This window comes from Cupressus sempervirens, chromosome 5 (assembly GCF_028749045.1).
Source record: "Cupressus sempervirens isolate cs-2001-9-10 chromosome 5, ASM2874904v1, whole genome shotgun sequence".
NCBI classification, from domain to species: Eukaryota; Viridiplantae; Streptophyta; class Pinopsida; order Cupressales; family Cupressaceae; genus Cupressus; species Cupressus sempervirens.
In genome coordinates, this window is record NC_143122.1 from 390867394 (window position 1) to 390884997 (window position 17604).

The following is a 17604-nucleotide window of genomic DNA, read 5'->3' on the forward strand; positions in this document are numbered from 1 at the left end:
GGTTTGTTTTAACCTGGCTCTGATACCATGTAAATGAATTAATCTTCTATCAAACTCTGTATTTCTTTTAATTTTAATCACAGGTTACTAACAAGTTTGCACTTTTACTTGCAGGTATAAGAGCAGATGTACCTTATAAATGCAAAGTAATATGTTCAATATCATGTGACTTGATGTTCATTATACTCCTTGATATCACAAGTAAGGTGATATCTAAAATTCATACTTAGTTGTCTTCCATTGCTAAGAGGGAGTATTATTAAATAGTGTCAGTCAGAGACTACAGATTGTACATGTATGTGCATGTATGTTTTACATACAATCACATACATATATAATCTCAGTCTGATTATATATATCTTAAATCTGATCAAGCACTTCATATCAAACTAAGATGAAACCTGTACATATATATTTACATTCAATACCAAAAATATGATGGTCTTGATCAATCCAATATGTCTCTTTATAAATAACATATCAATCACAAATTTATAAGTACTAACTAACTAATCTGATCCTGTAGAAGATCAGATTAATTAGTTAATACTAACTAATCAAATTGGAAACTCGTGACTATTGATATTGAAGGATCGTGACCTATCTTGGAAGGCGTCCATTGGAATCTATATATATGTGCACCAATGATTGTTGAATTGACATCGAAATTAATAAATGCTCAATACCTTCAACAACAGATCGACATTATCATATTGCTCATAATCATTCTATACCATCTGACTTATATCTTGTCTGTATTGCATTCTCAGTCTTTGGAGATTAATATATATTGCAGATTGAGATTCAGAGATTAATATATATTAAAGATCGAGATTCAGACATTAACAGATTGCAGATCGAGAACCAGATGTCTACATCACAGCAGATTGGGCTCTTACATACAGGACAAATCACATATACTGAAAGTATTAAAGATTGAACATATTACTCTGCATTTATAAGGTACATCTGCTCTTATACCTGCAAGTAAAAGTGCAAACTTGTTAGTAACCTGTGATTAAAATTAAAAGAAATATACAGTCTGATAGAAGATTAATTCATTTACAATTGGCTATGTCTGATTCTTTGGAACATTGTACTCAGTTTGTAGGTTGACTTTGTTCAAAGTGACTTGTAATTGAAACTTTGAAAACTATTAGCATCTAGTTATTATTCAATCATTTAGAATCCACAACTCATGGGCAAACCCTCGATTCTATTTGTTCTCTATCTCTCTTTTTATTCTTTTGTGCCTTCAACCATTTTAAAATCCATCTTTTTATAAATTAAATCCTTAATCATTTGAAAAATATTGTACTTTTGGTATGCCATTTTTTCCCCAAAATCTTTTTGCTTCTTTAATTTGGATTACACACATTTTCTTGCTTTAGATCTCATGTTTATTATCAGCTATGATGTATGATTTTGTTCATTCTAGACAAAGGCAATCTTAATCAGTAAAAACTCTTCTTTTTTCTCTTTGCTTAAATGTTCCATACAGTTTCAAGTCCTTCAAATTCTAAAAAAATTATTAAAGCCAGTTATTTTACTGAAAAAATGTCTAAGCAAGTTGTAATAAATCTTGCACAAAAGAGTACACTCGGCTCTAGAAGCACATAAAAGCTTTTAATGAACATGCAAGGAAGTTAACAAACCGTTCCAGCACTTGAATAATGTGATCCATAATGAAACTTCGGAATAATAGGATCATCAAAAGTATTGTATCTCTCAAGGATCTTCTCCAGTCGCTCAGTATTCAAAGCTCCAACAGGCTTCATAAAACATAATTTTCAATAAGAGTCCATGACATAAATTCAAGGAAATTTTTATGCATAAAGCAGACACAATCTGAAACTGTACCTTAGAAAGATCCCTGTAGATAGAAGGGTCCCTGAAATCTAAGCTATCCGATGTGTAGTCCACAAGAACCCATGGAAATACAGGATACTTGAAAAAATAAACACCATGTTAGCAATGAATTAATGGTAAATAAAAGTATGATTCTCACAAACTTCCAATCTATAGAGAATCTTGAACATTTAATTATCTAGAAAACAAACCTGGGTGATATCATTATAGCTTCTTCCAGCCAGAGTGTTGAGAAGCATTAAATATTCAAAATTACTTATCTGCAACAAAAAAATACCGTAACTAATTTGTCATATGCCCGAATAAAAATTAGATTCTAGGCGTGTAGTCACAATGAGAAAATGTTGGAAGAAAGTTGTAAGTAGTATATAATTTATGTTCCATAAACAGTTCTCACCTCCCAGCGTGCCCATCGTTCCATGAGCTGCATCCTCTTTAAAAGTAGTTCTGGCTTCTATAGTAAAGAGATTACACTATCAGGTATCAGCAATATATCCAACTTTACACTTCCAACCAAAAATACAAAAAAACTAGGAGCACAGAGCTCTAACCAACAGACCTGTGTGCCTGAATAGATGTTATTAAGATTTGGAGGCTGAGCCCGAACAATGGCTTTGTAGACATTTTTACGGACTTCTATACTCTGCAAATGTAAAAAAATGCTTATAATTATAATTAGAATCAAAGAAATATAGGAAGTTGCCCTTTTGAATTACAGTCACATGCACATGCCGTAGTTTGTGCAAAAGGAGGACAAATAAATTGAACAACAATGGGAAATATGGAAATGAAACTAACCCCAAAGTTGAAAAAGAAGTTTGATCGATCAATCATGAATAGTTCTAATGCACTTCTCCTCAGAAGGTACCTGCAAATAAATATAGGGACACATATTTCCAGCCACATGTAGAGCAAATGCAAAATTTGGTAGAAATCAAGAATAAAAAATGATCTTAGACTAAAACAAAATAGATAACCTCCACGTAATTCAAAAATGCTAAAAAAACAAATACCACAATTATAAAAAAAACATTTCCTTGAAAGTTGTTGCTTCTAAGATTCCAACATGTTATTCATCAATCTATATCAAATTATCTAAAAGTAAGGATATATTAAATAAGTCTATCTAAAAGATGATGAATGAGATTCTTGATGTTTGGAGTGTTTAGATACATGTACTTAGGATATATTTTATGAGCAATTTTAATATCTACTAATATATATTAGATAAATGTATTTAAGATTTTTTTTATACAATTTTAATAAATTATTTTAGCTACACAATAGGGGAGGTCGAATATACACTGATACCTCCTGCACTGGGAGTCAATGACTACAGGGTATCTATTCCACCAAAGTTGCACAAGGCACAATCCCAGCCTCATCCCTTATATATGATGCCCCCAAGTGTTTAAACCTTGGTGAAAGGCATAATCAATTGACATATCGTCATCTTCACCCTCACCGTGTTTAATTAATTGAAATGCAACCCTTTGCTTCTACTCAATATTTTAATTTCTCAAAAACACAATATTTGTATTTACTTTATTTTAAGCTAAAAAAAAATCTTATGTTTTAGAAAATTTGAAATGAGAACACAACAAATTACATATTTAGCTACTTGTAATTGCAATAAAATAAAAGATAAATACAGTAAAGACCTAAGTTAACTATATCTATCATTTTACTTATAACAGTACTAAGTATTTTAACTATTTTTTCTCACCCTTCTTTTTTTCCTTCAACCACGGCAAATTAGAAAGATGTAGCAATTTTTTAACTTATTTATCTTCTAAGAACTTGAAATAATTTTTGAAGTTTTATTTGATATATTTATATTTGAATCTAATATTATTTATTATTAAATATTAAAACTTTGACATGTAAAAGTGTGTCATATTTAAAGTGAAAGATTAGACCTTTTTAAATCATGCTCATGCCATTATGCTCCAACCCTTGTCGCTATTGTAGAATGCCTCTCACCAAAAGAACTACTTCATAAATTATGAACAAATAAATATATTCCAACCAAATTTTTAGATGGCCAAAACAAAATTGGATGAAGTGGTTCTCTTTCAAGGTATCTTTTATATTCATTTATGCTACCCTTCCATTGATGGGGGATGAAAGCCTAGAGCAATTGGATATGGCCCCACCCCTCTCAGGGTACACATGTCCCTATACTTGTAATAAGTACCATATGGTGTGGAAACATGTGACATACAACACCTACATGTGCCCAAAAAAATTATTTTCAAACCATGTCCAATACCATGTGATTTGATTTTAAAATTTCTAGTGAGAATCTTCCTAAACATAATATAGAAAAACTTTAATCATTCATTTTTTATATAAACAGAGCCTCCAACAAATGAGTAAGTCAAATGGAAATTTTTTAATTTAAACAACCCCCTTTTTTCAAGTCTTCCTCGAATGCAAGTCTTCAAAAAATTTGGCATTCTAGATAATTAATTGTTTATAATTTTATATTTATATTTAATATAAATTTTATGTTGCTTAAATGTTGGAGATTTTGAAAAAGTTTAAATGTATTTTACAAATATAAATAAAATTTATTAAGCAATATTTAATTTTATATTATTTACTATATTATTAATATTTACGCTTCATATTATCTATTAAAAAAAATATTTACACTTTCTATTATTTTAATTTATATTTACTTATTTTATTATCATTCTTTTTGTTATCAATAAAAGGCCAAAGCCAAAGTTTGTATTACTGAGAAGAGTAATTAAATACAAAATTAAAGTTTAAGAGTGTAAGAAATAATAGTAAATACTATAAAAGCCATATCCAATCCATATAAGCATGAAGGATGGTAATAATGTCTATAACATTTTGAGCTTCAAAAAGAAGATAGTCTCCAATGAGCCAAAAAAGACATTGCCCCTAAGTTGTAAACCCTAAGCATCGTCCAAAATAATGCAAATCAATAAAAACGAACCAAAATTTTGAGAATTTCCTTATCTGGACCAAGTGCTCAAATGCAGCCTTCAGAACATATATCATTCTACTCATTTTGCATTTTTCCACTAAGATATAAAAATTAAAAATAAAAGGCAAGAGCCTATAACACAACAATAACATGTGAGCCTCTCATCTAGGAGGTCTTGGGTTTGAGTCTATTCGAACTTAACATGTATTAATAATTAATCTCAACAACTAATAATTAATCTAGGCTTTGGCCTATTGCCGATCTTTTAAAAAAATAATAATAATTTTTAGAATATTAGTGTTTATTTTGTTCTTTATATGTATATCCTTGTTCCATGGGGGTGTCCCCCAAAAATGCCCACATTTCCTGTACGGATAGGTTTCTAGGATGTGGAGACTAGGGGGAATGTCGCCCCATTTCACCGCCACCATTGTTGGAATGCCACAAAGACATTAGGGATGTCAAGACATCCCAAAAGTCCCCTTACCATCCCAAGGATGTCTAGCAATCTCTCGTGGCCTCTAATTAGAACCTCCAACTGAAAACAACTAAGGGTGAGAAATTTGTAAAAATGGTATTCAAGATACCTCTAGATGCTATGAGAATTGTTGCCCCTTGACCACACTAGGGATTTTGTCCCAAGATTCCCCAAAAGGGGCACTGCCCCTTGACCCCACTAGGGGCTCTACCTCATATCCATGCAATAGGAGCTGCCCCTTGATCTCAATAAGGGCTCTACCCCGAATCTCCACAAGAGCCACTACCCCTTGACCTCAAATCTCCACCCATAATTATTACATAATTTAATCATTGTCATAATTTTTACTGGTTTAAACTTCACTTAGTATGTCAAAATTTAATTTGCAAATCTTATTATTTGTCTTCTTTCAATGCTTAAGAGCTCTGCCCACCATTGTTATTGTTCAAATTTCACTACAATTGTTATCCTATTTTAATATTAGACTTTCGTTAAAACTTTACATATTGCGCCAAAGTTTCATTTACAATGCTTATAATAATTCCTTACACTAATTTCTCCAGTAATATGTAAGATTGTACCACCACCCCTCCCCCTCACCCATTCCTCTTCTCCCCCAATCATCCCCAAACTTATGTCCTTGATCCACCCATCCCCCTATCTCGAAACTATATGGAGCTATAAATTAATTTTTTAATCTTTTAATATATTTGTATCTCTTTCTTTTAACATTTTACTTTATTTTAATTTAGATTTAAATATTTATTTTGCATATTAAACATTGTTGAATCAATTTATAATTATTTGTATGGTAATTGTATCTATGTTGCTTTTGAAGCAATGAAAATCTCCTCTAATAACTTGGAAGATTTTGTTAAACATATCTATGTTTTTTATAAATCTTGTATGCATACATATCCTCCATAATAGTGATCTTGAAGAAAGGTTATGTTTATATCCGATATCGTATCTGTATCCATGTTTTTGATGAAGCCAATTACCACTTTAAGTACCCTACCCAATTATATGGATATTATTAGCACTCGAAATATCTAAATTTTAGACCAAATGTTTCAAAGCATATATTCTATTGAATATTCTATTAAGATAATTGCAAGTATACAAACAGTAACTAGACAAATTAGTGTTGAGAATTGTAGAAAAGTCAAACAATGTCCCAACATCTAGTTAGCTCCAAGAATAGTCTACATTGTCAAATACAATAGTCAGCTAGGGCAACAGCTGCACTGCATGAAATCAAAGATCCAAATCTTACTACCAAGTTTGCATCACTGCAATTTTATCTTTCTCAAAGATCTATTTAAACTTATATGCTATGAGACATTCCACTACTTTTTTTGTAAGGATTACTCAGTTACTTCCAAGGACATCTTCATTAGATCCTCTTGATATTGACTAGAATGACAGACAGATGCCCCTTACCAATTGATAGTGACAGGGCCACTTAGTTGATCCATGTTGATATCACACAGACCCTTTAGGTTGGGGCATTTCCAAGCTCTTCATTCTAGAAGCAAGGCTTCTTCAAATGGCATTTGGCTTTTTCTGAAATTCCAAATGGTGAAGATTCATTGAGAAGTAATTATTGGCCTCAAAAGTTGATGCTTCATAATGATAAATGATCAAGATCAAGACGTGATTTGAATCATCAGGATCAAGAAGTAATCCTAGTTGATCATCTGCTTCTCCAATATATCGATCATCACACCAAAAAAAGGGGGAGGGCCCTTAGTGGCCACAACAAATGGAATCATGAATAGTTTCAATTTTAACATTAGCTTCTCTTATGAGATCCAATAGTACAGCAATAAGGCCATAATTTAAGACTAGTTTATTATCTTCATGCCTATCATTATTATACTGCCATGTCTGTCCGCATAAGAAAAAAAACTTTAGTTGATATGTGATTGTATCTCAACATCAAAAAGATAGAAATAAGAATTCCTATTAACAAGTTCATGCCATTATATTCCAATATAATTGTAGAGTACCTATTCACATTAGTAAAATAGAAGATACGAGTGTGAAATGTTACTACATACCAAGAATTTCATATACATTGTAAACCAGAAACAAATTTTTTGTTCATAGATATTGTGCCTTGTTAGGTAGTTTCCTCTTCCTTTCTTGCAAGATATACTCAACAACCTCCAAAAATAGAATACCATATGCTCTTATCTCAAGCCATTCACCATACTATAGTACTGGTCACGACTTCGCCTCACCCTTTAACGTTATTCTTTTGTCGCCTATTAAGTGTAAGTAATTTGTTTCACATGCTTTATCTCATCGACTTTACGTATTTATAGCAGTTGACATATAAATTTGTATGGATCACTTCAATCTTAGGTTTGAAATTGTTGGTGAATATTTCTGGATGCATTCTAGGATGCTTTAAACAAATTCTCAAAAATTTATATAATATCAGTTTACCCTTTCTTCTACTGCAACAAAATTGCCTCTTGAGGCTATAAGTGTTTGAGATTGAGATCCTAAAAAAATGGTCAATGACTTTTAAAACATCAGATAAACTTGTTTAAATATTGAACAGCAAAAGTACTCGTTATGTATCAGTTTTATATTTAAAATTTGAAGAGATCATAATCTACCACATAATTTACCAAGAGCATCAAGAACTTATTCCATTATTCATAGCATTATTCCAAATGTTTGATGTGAAAATTTCAAATTCAACCAATGTAGCTATCAAGGTAAGCTGTTATATTTACAGGGAAAGCTTCAATTGCTATCTTGGATTGCCTTGTGGGCTTATTACATGATTATTTTCCAACAAATGGCCTTCTAAGGCTTAACTTTTTGTGCAAATGAATACAGCTACCTTGCTATTTGTTGGCTAAAAATTTTGTAAGCTACTGTGAATACAACTTACAAAATTGTAATTTTAATCGTCATTTGATATTACTCTTTCCTCTCAACATCAAGGGAGGCTCCCTTCTTATCATAGGTGGCTCCAACAATGACTTAATTTGTAATTGTAAAAAGGGTTGCTCTCACAATCTATTCCTCTTTTTCAAGAATGATTTCTCAATATTTTCTGAACAACACTAAACTTTATACAAAAAGGACTTTGTTGCTGCAATAATATCGATAGCTTCTAAGTTGACATAAGAACACCACAAAAGATACCAATCTACTTTCTAGTGTGGAGCAGTTGCAGAAAACCAAAGTCTTCTACACATTTCCCAAATGATAAATTAACAACTTGAGTACATGGTAACGCCCAAAGTCTGGAAGCGTAAAGCACAAAATCTTTCAGCCTTTAAGTATTTGAGGCCACTTTATTAACATGTTTCTTTTGCACCACAAAGTCTCCAAAAGACACAAACTAAATGCTCAAAAGCTTATGAAAGTAAGCAATGGAAGGTTCAATAGTCATCACAATGGGTGGTGCCTCAATGTGAATGGCTACAAGCACTTGATTGCTTTGGATAGTTTCAGCCATGAACTAATCAAAACATGCAACTAGACTATCAAGAAGTATCATGGAGCCATCTGATAAATTGGGGAATGTAGAATATGTTTTTAAGACATTCATCACATTGTCATATTGCTCCTCAAGGATCAAAGGAAGAACAACCAAGGAAATAGGCATAATGGTTGTATTCACTGAAGGAAAATAGACTGTAGAGAATGAATCAACATCGGTGTCAAGAGGAGACATAGGAGGCTTATCAAATACTATCACTGATTCAGGAATAGCGTCACCTTTGTGTCTTCATAATGAGATGCCTTTGGAATGGAATCTACCTACAGCTCACCCTTACTAGCTTACACTTATATTTCTTCTAGTGATGACACTTCTTCTACAATCAAGGCCTCCTTAGGTGACTTAATCATTGTCTTGTCCCCTTTAATTTTGAACTTTGGAATCCCAACAATCACTGATGATAAAGCACCATCTTTACCCTTACCTACAATCTTTAATTCGCGCCCAAGTGAACCAGCAATATCAAAAGCTTTTCCAAGTTTGATTTTGATAGTTTTTATGCCCCTTGTCTTTAACCATGCATTGGTATTGGCTAAAATAGGTTGGGGCCTATCAACGATAGACATGCTCTCCTTGGGTGACCATGGAACAAGCAAAATGGGGAGTTTCTCAACTTGACACTCATGCTACTCAGGATCAAGGATGTCATCATCATCCTCCGCAACCTCAGGAATCTAAGTCAAATCGAAATCGATAATTTGCTTCAAGGTCAACCTAAAGTAATACATCCTCCTTATATCCACTTCCATGTACAAGTCAATTCAAATGTCCTCAAGGCGATGAACATGTGTAAAGCTTCTCTTGATTTTTTTGTTCATCCCTTGGTAGTCAAAGTGTTTCTTGGATTTGAACTTCAAGATCTCTTTTAGTTCAATTTCCATGCACTTTGCTTTCGGAATAGTGACCAAAGCATACCTTGCAATCCAAAGTGGATTCTATGAAGAGATGTCAACTCTAGTTATGTGTTGTCTAGACTAATATGCCTAGACAACCATGGAGCTGAATGATCCTATCGATGGGATACTGTGGGAGTATGTTGGGCTCACTCTAGTAGCAACCAACCCTCGGGTATTTTAAGTTTGAAAACTACCCAAACATGCATCCATACTCGTTTACCTTCATCCAAGTTGCATCAGACACTCGCCTTGTCATAAATATTTTGTCAAAAAGACAAATTTAATGTCCGTAGAAGGCATCATGCGCTCTTTTGTAATGCACCCTACTAAGCCTCAATGTCAGCTCATAATATTCCCAAACTAGAGCCAACAATCTATCACCCTTGGTTGAAAGACAGTCCAAAAGAGGCCACAATGTAGAAAGAACGAGTATTAGGAACACAAGCCAATTGCTTGCACAAGGCATCGTCGATGATCTCACCCCAAAAGAACTTTTGTTTAGACCTCACAATTAGAGAAATGAACATGCGCATTCAATGTTCAAATCAAAGTAACAAGAATCGGAATCGGGTTTGAATCAGCAAGGCCGAATCGAATAGTGAATCCATGAATCAGAATCGAATCGCCCACGAATTGGCAAATTTAAATAACCCTTGAAATTTAGTGAGCAACTTATTTCATAAACCCTTTATCGCTGATTCAATTCACCGATTCACAAAAAATCGTTTGGCTTGAATCGAATCGTGTGAATTGCATGAATCACCGTGATTCTTGGAACTATGGTTCAAATACACTAGATTACCTTAGGCCCACAATCCTATTGAGAAGAGTGATTGAATCATTGATCTCCTCATAGAAGTTTGTTCAACTTTGACCATCTAAAAAAACAAGTTCTCTTAGTCACCAACCAATTCTCATTCATGAACCTTATACATTCTCGTTTGTTGTCATTCCACCTCTTCATAGCCTGATATATCTATAAATACTAGAATAGGCAGAATTTTGAAGATTTTGTCAATTATGTCCAGATCCAGTTTGCTAATAATGTTTCCATCACCCTTGATGGTTTTAGATTTGTAATCAAAGTGTTGTGCACATGCCAATACAAATTCAGGTTCCAAGGCAGCCACCGGGAATGTAGAGAAGAGATGTATGTTTCTCTAAATGAGGACCACCATCTCTTTCTTTGTAGATGTTTCAAATCATTTGAAGAAATCAGACATGTCAACATGTTCTATCTCCATATCTTTGATTTCATCAATAGAAGTAGTCACTTGTAAAGGTGGAAAGGGATTTTGGTACTTATAATATTTGTACTTCATCTTTTTCTTGCCTTTGGGAGAGATTGGCTCTTCCGATATAGCAAGCAAACGTATGGATGACGAGGCCGCAATATGGAAAATTCATAGAGTGAGTACATCTGAGACACCAACAAATCCATAAGACATTGTTAAAGCCTCAAAGTTTGCAGACCTGGAAAGGTATGTGTAAGAATATGAACAAAAGGTTTTCAAGCAATAGGACATGAGAAATGGATGAAATCAGCTTTTGAAATGAGGGAAAAATGAGTTTTGCAATATGAACATTTCATAGAGTTAGTACATCTTCATGAGACACCAACAAATCCATAAAACATTGTTAAAGCCTCAAACTTTACAGACCTGGAAGGGTATGCCTAAGAATATGAATAGAAGCTTTTCAAGCAATGGGACATGAAAAATGGATGAAATCAACTTTTGAAATGAGGGAAAAGATGAGTTTTGGGGTTTTTTCTAGGCTGTGCACATGAATGAGACACAAGCATTTGGTATCAAAATGGTGTGCAAATGCATATATATACAAGAGAACTTTCTTAATTGTAATTGGAGTTTTTAAATCCAATTACAAGTGTATTTGGGAAGGTCCATTGCTTGCAATCAGGATTTTAAAGTCCAACCACAAGTAGGAAAGAGTATTCATTAATGCTTGAAAAACACTTATAATTGGGTTTATAAAGTTTGATTGTAAGTAGGGGAATAACTTAGCTTTTCTTTGGCAAAATGAACTCACAATCGGGGTTTTTTAATCCGATCACAAGTGGATAAGAACATGTATTCTTGAAGCATTTGCTTTGGGAGGGAAACTTGCATCTCTTCTTGCATCATTTTTTGGGAAGAACTTGTATTGTTTTGAAAACAATACACTCAAACTTGCAAACTCAAGAAACTATACAAAACTGAAAAGGCTTTTGTAAAAACACAAACACAAACGTATATACAAAACCAAAACAAAACACTAGACATTTTACACCAAAGAGGATAAAGCTTCACACAATAATTTTCGAAAATGAAGAACGAATGTAAATAAAGAAAGCCAAACTTCTTGGGAAAAACCAAAAATGCAATGAGAATGTTACCTTGAACTTGAAGAAAATCACAAAATCCTTGCTTTCAGTCTAAGGAAAAATCTTCAAATAGCAGCAATATTGGCAAATAAAATTTGACCAAATCCCTTCTACAATCAATGCATTTTCAGACACTTGAGATTTCCTTGACAAATGGAAAAGATTGAAAACCAAAAGGCTTGAATGTAGCAACTCCAAAGACTCTTTCAACCTCCAAATCGGGGTATTTATCAAGCGTTACAAGTTGACTTGCATTCTTGCACAAAAACGGCAATTCTATACAAAAACGTGTTTTGTATTTGAAAATACAAGCATATAACACTTTGTGTTTGCCATATATACCCTAAATCAGTCTTTATAAACAATGTTGCAACTGCTAAAACAAACTTTAATGAATGACTTCTAAGACACAACACTTGGTCAAGGTTTTGCAAATGGGGTTGCAAGCAGGGTGGGTTTAACCATGGAGGAAACTCCGTAGTTAAGCGCGCTCAAGCTGGAGTAATACTGGGATGGGTGACCTCCCGAGAGGCTCGGTGTTTTACCTTTGTGAGCATCACCTAGATCTAATGAGTGCTAAGAGTTCCATTAATTTTCCTAAGAGATGGATTCATGTGAATCACTACTCATGAAACATGGGTCAACGAGTTTGACTCAAAAACTAGATAGTTAAATCCTGATAGTAGTATCAGAATACTTATAATGCCTAGAAAAAATGGTAACTGGGCGTTTAGCTAGGACTTACTTCATTATTTGCAAGTATAGATGTTTTCAAGACGGCACGTTATTGGACTTTAAAAGCCCAATTACATGCATTATGACTTATAGATGAACTTGTCATACATTCCTTGTTAGAAACAATATTGCAAATGCAATGTTGGGGTTCGTCTTTTCCATAAAAGTGCATATGAAAATTACTTGTATTGACTCTGAAAAATCCCAACATACGACTTCAAAAGCCTTTGGACTTTTGATCTCATACTACAAGTTTTAAACAAAGAAGATGACTTCCAATCAAACTTTAAAACCCCACTTGCAAGTACCTTTACTCTTTACTTTCTCTTAGAATTTATCATGCATTAAGCCTGCAATAACTCAAAACAATCAAGATTCAAAAAGCAAGAAACCTAGGACAAAAAGAAAAATGAAAACTAACAAACGAAACAAGAAAAATCAATCAAAGTTTCAAGATTTTCAAAAATCAAGCACTTGCAGTCAGGAAAGAAAAACCTAGTTTTGCAAGAAATGCCAAAAAAGCTTTTGAGGAAAATCTTTGAAAATGGGATCTATGAGACGAGAAACTAAGGCCAAATCAAGGTATAATTGATTGTCTCTGAAAAACATCTTAAGAATACCTATCTTAGAGAATTTAAACTACAAATTCATGAAAAATTGTGTAGGGTTGCCCAATTTTGTGAAAACAAAATAGCAGACAACACTATTTAGCATTTACAAACATGCACCCATCAAAAACAATATCTGATTAATGCCGGCAGATACACCTTCCAACTATTTTTGTCTCTTTAATGATGGCTTCTAATGAACCCTTCTTTGACACATTTGTCATTAATTTATCTTTCCTATATATAGTTTCCCTAACAAAATCCGAAACACTCACACATGCCTATCATAAAAAAGCACGTCTTCTTATCAGCATTATGATGTACATATCATTAACTTCAATTCCCTATCAATGACCAAGCATGAGCCATTTAGAACTTAGCATTTAGCTTTTTCATGAAAAATGGACGATTCTACTACAAACACAAGCTAGTGTTCAACAAGCAGTATTGGGTATCTTTTCATACAATTATTACAATTGACAAGAATATAATGCTAAGACTAGATGAATTTTTACTTTAAGCACCAAAAAACATAGTACACTCACCAATTTGACGTTCATTTCAAGAGATGCACAAGAATATACCACTCCTATTTTCAACATGATAAAATCATTCAAACTTAGCATACCATCCTTGGAAACCAAGACGCTGCATGAAGGCAGTTATAAAAAGTCCACGTGATTTAGAAAATTATAGACAATATTCATGGCATAACGTTTAGATTATTAATTTGTATACTATAGTTCAAAATATCTCAACAATTTACAATAATTCAATGTTCAATCTAACTTTGAGAACGTTGCACATAATTAATATGCACAACATGCATCGCTCCTGACCTCATGCTACACTATCATTAAAGACATACTTAAACCTAGAGCACCAAGGACAGTTTAGGACCACTTAGCTGAGTTGAGACTGAAGATTCAACCAAGGAACTAATCTTATTGCATTCACTTGAGAACTTTCTCTTCCAAATATTGCACTTTTATCTCAGAATAGGAGCATCATACTATTATTAAAGACTAAGACATTGTCGTTACACGATTTTGTGGTTAAGGGGTTAAAGGAAATTTTATTGCATTTTATTAGATCTGTGTATAGCACTACTAAATAATTCTTTTATTACTACTTATGTATTTGATTGCACTAGGTACAAATTACCACATTGTATCCCTTCTTCATGACGTCAGGATGTATGGTTGAATAGTATTGCAGTATATCCTCTATATATACTCTATATTTGTGGTCCTTCAGCATCCTTTGTACGTTTACGCTTTTTTTTAAGAGCAGAATGCTACATTAAAATACCTATAAAAGGAAATTATAAGAAGTTCTTGCATTTTCATACAGATCCCTACTATAATTCTTTTATTCCAAGAGGAATCTGCAAGGCGTAAAGCAGTATAATATATAACTTTATACTAGAAGGATTGCATGTGTATTCTCAATGCAATCATGTGCCCAAAGGGTGCAAATTATACAGTTAAATATCATGAGTTACCATTGAAACAACTACATTGATTCCATATCTGTAATTTTAGAAAAATGATTTGAAATGCCCTTACAAAAATCAAGGTACCAGCAAACAAAACAACTCAGAAAGTACCTTCGACTATAAACTTCATGAAGAGCAGAAATTGACCAACTTCGATCTCTTCCTCCATTTTTGTTCTCTATCGTTGCACCAGATTCTCCATTGCACCCATCCCCCACATCAACTGTGTCATCTACAATAAAATTAATCCGCTTACTAGTCACCTGAAATAACAAAGCCATTAGTGAGCATCTAAATTCATATGTTGCTTTGAAAACTCCTATGTCACTAAAGTTTGTAAGAAATCCACATTAGACTAAATTTTAAGAAAAGAATCACAAAATTGGCAACACATTTTCAAAAATCTCTAAGCTGTCTTGGCATTGCCTTGCCTTAACCTAACATCAAAAAACATGATTATAATGCCTTCCTTACAACTGAGATTGAAATTATTTCATAAAATAGAAGCAAAGAGTTTTCACTCCAACATAGAAATTAAAGAGAAATGTAACATAGAAATTAAAGAGAAATGTTAAGCAGAAAACTAAGTTCTCATTTTAATGACTGAAAATAAGGAAAAAACTAAGCACAATTGTTGATACACTCTAAAATTCAATCTCCCTGCTCTATATAACAGCCATAGCTAAAGAGCTAAAGGAACGAATGAAAATCTAGCCAAAGTACTACTTTCTTTCTAATATTACTACTTTTATTATTACAATATGGTCTAGTTCAACAATTTCCCAAATCCAAATCTCAATAAATAACAGGAGCATATGCTGAATCAAAAGAACTTGCAACCAGAAAGAATCAGTGATATTACTTGAAATCTTCCACTCATCAATCTCAACGGTTGAACCATCATTGCTGGAACTTCTAGCAGTATCTTTTCATCAACTTCCATCACCACAGAACCAACCAGTGTTGTACCAAAATTTGGTGATTCAGCATTGGCAGACATCTCTCTTGCACAAAGTTTGCCTGGCTCTTCTTTCAAATACTCTGACTCTTGAAAAACACTTTCTGATGCTACAAAATCATGCTCTAAATCATCCTTTTTATCCTCATAAGGTTCCAAATCACTCCTATTCCCTTCATCATCATGGCATTCATCAAGCACACTTTTCTCCGGAACCAAAATTGAGGTGCTAGCTGGAAGAGTGGCTACCAATGAATTTTCAGCATCCATAACAGAATCTTTATTGTTATCATTGTCACATGCAAGTTTAGGGTGTTCATAATTTGCAGCAGCTCCTACATGTGATGTTCCTTTATAGTATCTCTTTAGACGCTTCCGCATTCTGAGAGAGTTTTCAATAAAATCCAGCTTCCAAAATACCTGATTAAAATATGATTTCAGTAAATTCTTTAAATACTAAATGAATGAATGCACACAAGAGAAAAATCAACAATGAAATACAATACAGCGAAGCAATGCATTAAATATTGCTGTCAAAAAAGTGACATAAAAGCATATTAAAACCTACGCGCTCTGGGTGACCCAAATGGTAACCCATCTGTCCAAAAAGTGCATCCTGCTCAATCAAGAAGCGGACAAGTCTACGCCATGCATGTGAACCAACTTTTGCCCGTTGCAAATCAGCACTAGCAACTAAAGCCCGCCTTTCAACCTGTATATGATATTGTTAAACACTAAAACTTGATTGAATAGAAAAATTGGCACCCAAGGAAACTGGTTTAGGCCAGAGAATTAATATTTGCCTACCTCTTTCTGTTGCATGTTTCTTGCTAGACTGACCATTGCCACCAAGTTTTCCATATATTTTGATGCAAGAACAGAAAAATCCTTTTCTGAAGCCAGTCCCACACCACCAGACTGAAAGCATTCCAACCATGCATTTGACATTGCTTCATAAATATTCCATCTCCTTACTCTTTCCCGGTCACTAATACTCCTCCTCTGTGCTGCTGTTGCCATCGCTATAGCACTAAGACCTCTACCAGAACCTATTTTGGCATTACGCTCAAGATCCCGTGCAGCTGCTAAAGCTGCAGCTTTTGCACCTGCCTTATCCTTCGGTGCTGGTTGAGATCTTCCTGGTGAATCAGGAGCTGTCTGAAAGCTATAAAAGCTGCGTAACTTTGATGTTTTACGTTCAAATACCGAATTCTCACGTTTCATTTGTGTGTTTTTGGATGGTATCACCTCGCCACCTGCACCAGCAGCTGCCATTGCTAATGCCATTGCAGCTGGAGGAGAAGCAAATGCAGAAGCCCAACCAGGAGATATGAAAGCCAAAGCAGCCTGAAAAGATTACATCTTTTCCAACTCAACTTCTCATTCTATAAAATATCAAATCATGATAAAATGATGCTAAATCAAATCATATGATGGGGAGAAAGAGCATTAAATACTAATAATTGAACCTTTCTGAGACAGTATGATAGAAGCAATTAAAATATAATCAAATGTCTCCATGCCAATCAGGATGAGATGACGACACATTAGAGAAAATCTTCAGAAGATTAAATATACCTTTGACTATTGTTATTGGCTATGACAATTAAAAAGCTTATATGATATTACTACAGCCAAAAGGGTGTCATTGCATATATAGAAAGAGATAATGGTTATTATGGATGTCCTGC

The 17604-nt window shown here is 33.7% G+C and overlaps 1 protein-coding gene across 3 annotated transcripts in view; it reads right to left on the minus strand.

Annotated features, from left to right (window-relative positions):
- The window catches only part of LOC149556441 (WD-40 repeat family protein / beige-like protein), a 161453-nt gene that overhangs the window by 21903 nt on the left and 121946 nt on the right, over window positions 1–17604 (minus strand). For all 3 annotated transcript variants that reach the window (XM_089830752.1, XM_089830749.1, XM_089830750.1), the window contains 10 exons: window positions 16721–17260; window positions 16482–16625; window positions 15818–16333; window positions 15067–15218; window positions 2668–2737; window positions 2429–2512; window positions 2267–2323; window positions 2061–2129; window positions 1861–1947; window positions 1656–1772 (listed from right to left, as the gene is read on the minus strand). In XM_089830752.1, the coding sequence (XP_089686878.1) occupies window positions 1656–1772; window positions 1861–1947; window positions 2061–2129; window positions 2267–2323; window positions 2429–2512; window positions 2668–2737; window positions 15067–15218; window positions 15818–16333; window positions 16482–16625; window positions 16721–17260 (1836 nt within the window). The remainder of the gene's footprint in view (window positions 1–1655; window positions 1773–1860; window positions 1948–2060; window positions 2130–2266; window positions 2324–2428; window positions 2513–2667; window positions 2738–15066; window positions 15219–15817; window positions 16334–16481; window positions 16626–16720; window positions 17261–17604) is intronic.